This window comes from Cryptosporidium muris, genomic scaffold (assembly GCF_000006515.1).
Source record: "Cryptosporidium muris RN66 scf_1106632353999 genomic scaffold, whole genome shotgun sequence".
NCBI lineage: Eukaryota > Apicomplexa > Conoidasida > Eucoccidiorida > Cryptosporidiidae > Cryptosporidium > Cryptosporidium muris.
In genome coordinates this window covers 996017-1003067 of record NW_002196571.1, presented here as the reverse complement: position 1 = coordinate 1003067, position 7051 = coordinate 996017, and the positions used below count along the sequence as shown (strand labels likewise).

General features: G+C 31.4%; 3 protein-coding genes across 3 annotated transcripts, besides 2 other annotated features; all 3 read right to left on the bottom strand.

Moving 5' to 3' along the window:
- Positions 1-404: 404 nt before the first annotated feature.
- Positions 405-1446, bottom strand: CMU_026810 (uncharacterized protein; the record flags this gene model as incomplete). The annotated part of the gene is made up of 4 exons (XM_002139986.1): positions 405-464; positions 533-559; positions 646-1004; positions 1086-1446. 4 exons carry the CDS (start codon positions 1444-1446, stop codon positions 405-407), a joined length of 807 nt encoding a protein of 268 aa, XP_002140022.1.
- Positions 1447-1760: 314 nt separating this feature from the next.
- Positions 1761-5627, bottom strand: CMU_026800 (chromatin remodelling complex SNF2H, putative; the record flags this gene model as incomplete). The annotated part of the gene is made up of 1 exon (XM_002139985.1): positions 1761-5627. One exon carries the CDS (start codon positions 5625-5627, stop codon positions 1761-1763), a length of 3867 nt encoding a protein of 1288 aa, XP_002140021.1.
- Positions 1875-1945: a microsatellite.
- A 52-nt stretch (positions 5628-5679) lies between the features above and the next one.
- Positions 5680-5765: a microsatellite.
- A 145-nt stretch (positions 5766-5910) lies between these two features.
- CMU_026790 (uncharacterized protein) lies at positions 5911-6775 on the bottom strand (the record flags this gene model as incomplete). Its single annotated transcript, XM_002139984.1, has 2 exons — positions 5911-6549; positions 6629-6775. 2 exons carry the CDS (start codon positions 6773-6775, stop codon positions 5911-5913), a joined length of 786 nt encoding a protein of 261 aa, XP_002140020.1.
- Between the last annotated feature and the right edge of the window lie 276 nt (positions 6776-7051).

Here is a 7051-nt window from a genome sequence, read left to right as displayed (position 1 = left end):
TGAGTAGTACAAATTTATTTGTTATACTTGAAGTAACAGCCAACTTCACTATATTCCAATTCTTTTTAAAGTGTGGAATGGCAAGACAAGACAAAACTGTGTGCATCCCCCATGTCTTCTATTACATGCTTCTATTTAGAGACAGTGCATTAAACAAAATAGTGTTATATATATCTGCACACATGACACATATTAGTGTCTACTATGTTTATGGTGGTTTCTCTTAAATTTTCACAAGAGTTGGGTTATATTACTATTGAATACAGAAAATAAAAGCTTAAGGCGCCACATGTTGCATGCATGCTGTCGATGTACAATATTAATAGCAAGTATGTAATTGTCGATTTTAAATAAATTTAAGTAATTTACTGTAAACATTCAATTCAAGATGATAATGTATTAATCTAAGGAAGTTCATTAAGCAATAGCTTATCCTCAATAACATCAAGTATGGATTCCTCATTCTGAAATTTAATTTGATATAATATAGATGAAATATATTTGAAGTAATCCCAAATTTACAAAAACTTACAGTTATTGACCAAGAGTCAATCTCTTCCTTAAAAAGTTTAGAATAATCTATTTGGTTTGCCATTAAGTTATTAGTTTGAGCTTCAAAGCAATGATAAAATGAATTATAATTACAATAAGATTAGAATCTTTAAGATCATTAATTACGTTACCTTGTGGGTTCATTGAAGGGAAATCAATGGACATTATACCGATTTGGTTAAAGTTAAAGTAGTAAAATAATAAGGTAATGAGTCCATTTGATCCTAATAATACTATAAAGTAGAATGATAATGCAGATAAAAAGGATGGATCAAGATTCGGTATGAAACTTATTCCTCTTTGTAACATCCCCTTAAAGGAAAATGCTAGAGGAAAAGGAAATTTAGCTACTATAAATCCAGAGAAAAGACTACTAACTAGAAATCCCATTCCCCCATTGAGTATTAAGAAGCCAAATTGGTTCTTCATCATTCCAGATAATGCAGAATGATCTATAAAAAATATAATGGTATATTTTTTCAACTTATAGGATAGAATTAACATTTTTTTATTAAGTTTTAGAATGAACTAACCTGGATTAGAAAATGCAGCTAGAGGATTTGGAGCAGGTGGTCCTTTTCTAAAATACCCATGATCTTTATGTATATAGAATAAGGAACGTCTTTCAAGTGAGTCTTTCGATAGAAGAAAGCCCTTAGTACGCAGTAAAACAGATCTATTTAAATGCTGCTGATACTCTGAATTGCGTAGTTTTGACCTTTGGCTCGAGAGTAAGCTGTCATTAATATTGGTGTTAGTCTCTCCAGATATAGTAGCTCGTCTCTTTCCTGTTTGGTTTGTGGTCTGGATTAGTGACCTCAGCAATACACCACAAAAGACCAATATACAGGTAGGTATAGTAGCCCAAATTAGTATATTTGAATCTAAAAGCATATTATATTACTTTATGCTTACATTATCAGCCTCTTTCCCGAAGGCAATAAAAAAGAGCGCCTTCTGCACTCCTTAGGTAAGTAATGGTGTCTAGTTTATGTAGTGATTGAGTAAAAGCAGAAATTTATACAGGATGTGATCTATTAAATCTAGTATTTAATAAGAGTTAGAATATAATGAACTATTATATACACATTACCTTAATAATTAAATGTGCATCATCTCTTTTTTTCTTGGAAATATCTTAAAGGATATCTCAATATATCACTAATAAACAGTATTAAACTCATTTGTTAATTAAGTAAAAAATAAATTCACCAATTCTTTCTTTTCCTTTTACTATTGCGATTCTTTTTTGTATAAGAGCTTTGTTCGTATTGTCCATAATCACCAGACTCTTCATTTTCATCTAAGCTAGCATTAGAGTAATTATCATCATCATCATCATCATCATCATCATCATCATCATCATCATCATCATCATCATCATCATCATCATATTCAGTTTCTTTGGTATTCTGTTTCTCATTCTGTATTCGCTTATGTTTAGGTGTATTTTTGTTACTTTTTTGTGGAATTTCAGAAACATGACTTTTTCTCATGTAAGCAATAGCAGATTTTGCAAGATCACTACATCGATTAATTATACTATCAATGCTATGATATGCAGAATAAAACTTATTAGTTGATGTTAGAGGTTTAGTTAAATACTTAAAACTTATTGCAACATTATTGTATGATTCTATTCCATATTTATATAAACCTAAAAATAACGCAATATCTTCTTCAGCAGTGAAATATTCAGTATTTGCATAGTTCTTGAGCTTAAATGGTAGAAATAGATTGTCGAAGCTAAGATGTTTTGATTTTATTTTCTTTAGATGTTCACATACTACATAATTTATAGCCTCTTGTGCATCTAATAGCCAGCGCTGTGATTCATCTACCATTTTAATTCTTGTAAATACCTTAGAACCATTCTGGACCTCGTTGTATCTCTTTATAAAGGTATTAAAATATCTCTCTACATCTTCAAAACTTTTATTTTCAAGAATTTCTGTAATTCCTAATACATTTGAACCACATAATTCAGCAGCTTTGCAAAAGCGCTGAAAGTCATTTCTATTCCACTCCCGAAATCCTTCTTCCAGTAATGCATCACGTTCCATTCTCATAGATTTAGTAAATTCTCTGGGTCTAGTTTTATTAGTATCGCTTTTAGTGTCACTGAATTCTCTATACTTCCTATTCTTTGCCTTTTTTTGTCTTGCACATGGTATATTTATATCCCATGCTCTTCCATCATTAAACATCTGTCTAAGTTCATCTATTGCTTCATTAAAATTGCACCTAGGTAAAATAAATTGAGCAGTATATAATTCTTTACACCTAGAATAAAGTTTCTTTTTGGACCAACCTACTTTATCAATACTTACTTCCATGTGTTCCTCAGCTACATTCAATAGTCTCAGTAGTTGATTTTCATTTAACTCCTTTAATTCAGGAGGAACAGCAAAAATATCATCTTGTTTATTATCTTCTGATTTCTCAATAACGATCTTATCTATATTTTCTATTTCTTGTCCAATAGATTTTTTGTATTTTTCCCATTCTTCTTCTATACTTTCTAGGATATCTAAACGTTTGTTATTAAAAAACTGAAAGTCATGACCACCACCAACAGTAGCCCTCCAGCCTGTTAGCTTAACTTTTTTATTCTTCTTTTTAGCTGGGTTTTGATCACTTGATTTACTTTCTAATTTCCATTTTGTCTTTCTTTCTCCTAAATCAAACCATTGCATTTCATTTAAAGATAAAGTTAATTCATTAGTGCTAATTTTCCCTTCACTCTTTTCTTCCTCAGTATTAATGTCATCTAGATGAGTTACAGTTTTAATACCACCATCTAATCTTAGATTTTGAAGATTTAACTCTGAATATAAACTTTTCATTTTCTTATTCATTTCATTTGTTCTTTCTTGGGCTGCAGCCAAAATTGTATCAATATCCTCATCAGTAACTGAAGAGGAGTCACGTGTATGATATACTTCTTGAGCTCCAAATTGAATCATTTCATGTAATTCCTTATTATCAGGTGCTGAATGAGAAGCTGAATTAGAGAGTCTACCTTGTTGTATAATTAATGAATCTAACTTTAACTTTTTTGCAGCACGTTCGACAATACGTTCCTCAACAGATTTCTCAGTAACAAAACGATAAACAGTGACTGTTTTTTTCTGTCCAATACGATGAGCACGGTCCATAGCTTGTAAATCCATTTGGGGATTAAAGTCAGAGTCAAATAATATAACCACATCTGCGGTGGCTAAATTAATTCCGATTCCACCTGCTCTAGTAGAAAGTAAAAAAATCAATTTATCACTCCCACTCTTATTAAACAAGTCGATTCGCTCCTGACGTTCAATACCTGGTGTTGAACCATCAATTCTACAATAAGGGTAGCCGCACCATCTTAAATAGTCATCAATAATATCTAATAGCCTTGTCATTTGGGAAAATAGCAAAACTCTACTTCCCTGTGAAAATAATTTTGGTAATAATTTATGTAGTAAAACCATTTTCCCACTAGCTTCTACCATATGGAAACCTTCTACATAGGGTGGACCCGGTTCAACTCCATCAAACAAATAGGGATGGTTACATACTTTTCGTAACTGCATTAGCAAGTTTAACATTTGTGTCTTGTTATATGTTACATTGTTAAGTATATCTAAATTGCGTGTCAGTAGTTCTGAGTAAATTTTTTTTTGTAGTTTAGATAAACCGATATAAACGTAAAGTTCTCTCTTTGATGGCAATTCTCTCTCAACATCAGTTTTTAGTCTTCTCAGCATAAACGGTCTCAAAATTGAGTGTAGTGTTTGAATTACACGCTTCTGTTGTTCATCAGAATCCAGCCTTGAAAAATCAAATAAAGCTTCAAAATCTCCTGATGAAGAGAATAAGCTGGGCATCAAAAAATTTAGTAGTGACCACAATTCCTTCAAATTATTTTGAAGTGGGGTTCCAGTAATGAGCAAACGATACTTTGATTTTAAAAGTCTAACAACTTCTGACAAAATAGATTTCTCATTTTTAATCCTATGAGCCTCATCTAGTATCAAATGATGCCAATCAATTTTTTGTAAACGCCACCTTTCTTTGATTGCCATCTCAAAAGTTGTTAAGCAAACATTAAAACTCTTATCATCACAATGTATTTGGTCTTCTAATATTTCATTTTCAACAATAATTCTACAAGATTCTTGTTTCTCTGTAGAATCTGGTTGGAATTTGTCAGTATTATTCGTACTATTATGTTCAGTACTTTCCTTTTTTAAATCCAAAGTTTCATATTTCCTAAAGTTTTCCTTCATTAATACTTTATAACCGGGAAAAATTCGATGATTAAATAGACTATCTCTATGCAATTTATCTCCATGTAATTTAACTACTCTTAATGAGGGACACCACCTTCTAAGTTCACAGTGCCAATTATCCAATGTAGATCTTGGAGTCAAAATTATGTGAGGCCCCTGAATTTTACAAATACTTTTTAAATAGCCGAGAATTGATATACTCTGTAAAGTTTTACCTAATCCCATCTCATCAGCCAAGATTCCGTTTATTTTATATTTATATAGTTGATATAGCCAATTTAGACCTTCTAATTGATAATACTTCATTCTTCCCATTATGCAGTTAGGCTGTTCAGTAATTTTTTTAGGAGTTTTAAATAAAGTACTTTCCTCCAGTTCATTTGCTCCAATTTTTTCATCTTCCTGAGCTTCTCTAATAAGTAAATCATCTTCTTCTTTCTCACTCATTATGTGGTGTCTTCCTTTACCTGAAGTGTTAACTTTTTCACTAATTGACATAGCAAGAGTTTCATCACCAGAAAGTAAACATGAATAAGCATTTGTTGCATCCAGTAAAGTCTTTAATTTAATATCTAATTCATCTTGATCATATGGGCATGAGTTGTTTGCAGTTGATAGTGGGATTATGGAAGCAGAAGATAAGTTATCCACGCTAGAGTCAAGAGTCATCTCATCATCTGAAGTTGACAAATTTCCGTTATTATCAAAAGTAGTAGTTCTATTCAAATGATCATTGCCACTAGATGTATTTATCTCCATCGTCTTTTCTATGACTCCTTTATTTCGTGATGCCTCATCCATCACAAATCTGATATGCGTAGTTATCTACTCAATATATAGACTTTATTTTAATTATATAGTTATATTTATATATTGATATATGCTTATATACATATATATATATATATATATATATATATATATATATGTATATATATAAATGTAGTGTCTATGTTTGTTAATTTATCTTCCACAATTCCATTCCCTTGTTTCATACAAGAGCGGGTTCTGCTAGATTTAGTATTTCTCTGTTAGTTTCCTAAATGACCAGATGCTCTGAATATTCTTATTTTAGTTTGTGGACTTAGAGTTTCCAGGATTTACTCTTTTCTTTTCGTTTTCCGAGTTTTTTTGTTTTCATCTTATTTACAATAGATATCTTTTTGATTTGGTAATTCGCAGACTTTGCAAACCTGATTTTTAGATTCTCTATAGCTCTAAGAGCTGGTAATAGGAATTTTGGGATAAATTTACTGATCAACTTTCTAAAAGAGCTGTTATTTATCCATTTAGGGTAGCAAGATGTATTATTCTGCTTCTTTGATAGAGATAACCTTGTATTTACTTGTAGCTCACTGAAATAATCATTATTAAATTTCTCTTCTATGCCTTTATTGGTAGACTCTTTTGATTGTGATATTAAATTATATTCATTTCGTTGATTTAAGTCATCTTTTTTACCTTTTCCTTGTGTTAAAGTCTTCTTTGTAATATTTCCTATAGAAGGTAATCGTGCAGCATTGATTTGGGTTTGTGGTCTAACTCTATGTCCTACTTCTAGAGATTCTGGAGTTAAGTTTGAGTATTTTAGATAGCTAGATGAATCTGAGCACATTCCAACTGGGCTTAGTAGAATATTTTGTAGGTCAAAAGCATTAATTGTCTTATCTAAATCTCTGGCCAAAGATGGACTTGGGTACTGGGTGAAGTAGTCTTTTTCCAGCTAATATATAAAGTTAAATAGTATTAGTTTATGCTCATTATATAATTCCAAGTCTTTTTGGGGTTTAAGGGAGACTAACCTGTACTGAAGATTCAATGCTTACTCTAGAAGCTATCCTTAAAGAGTGTCGTAGCTTCACTGGATTAAGTGGGGATGGTGAAGGTTCATTAGGGTCCCCTAGTGACATTGGTGATATTTCACTTTCGCTTGTAATATAGTTTCCCATTCTCAGTAACGGGGGGTGATTGAAATTGCAATTTTGCACATAAATGTGCTTGCTAGTACCTCTATTTCATATATGAAAAAGATTACAGTTATAAAATATTTGTAATATGTACTTATATGCAACTTACTCACTAATTTTACTGTTTATAATACTTTCTTCAGAAATTTCCATCTAAAAATTATTCACTAAATGCACATTGACACGTAGTAGCCGGTATTCATAACTCCCGCTTGTGGGGGGCATCGTGTAAATATACACGTAAGCGTAACATGCATT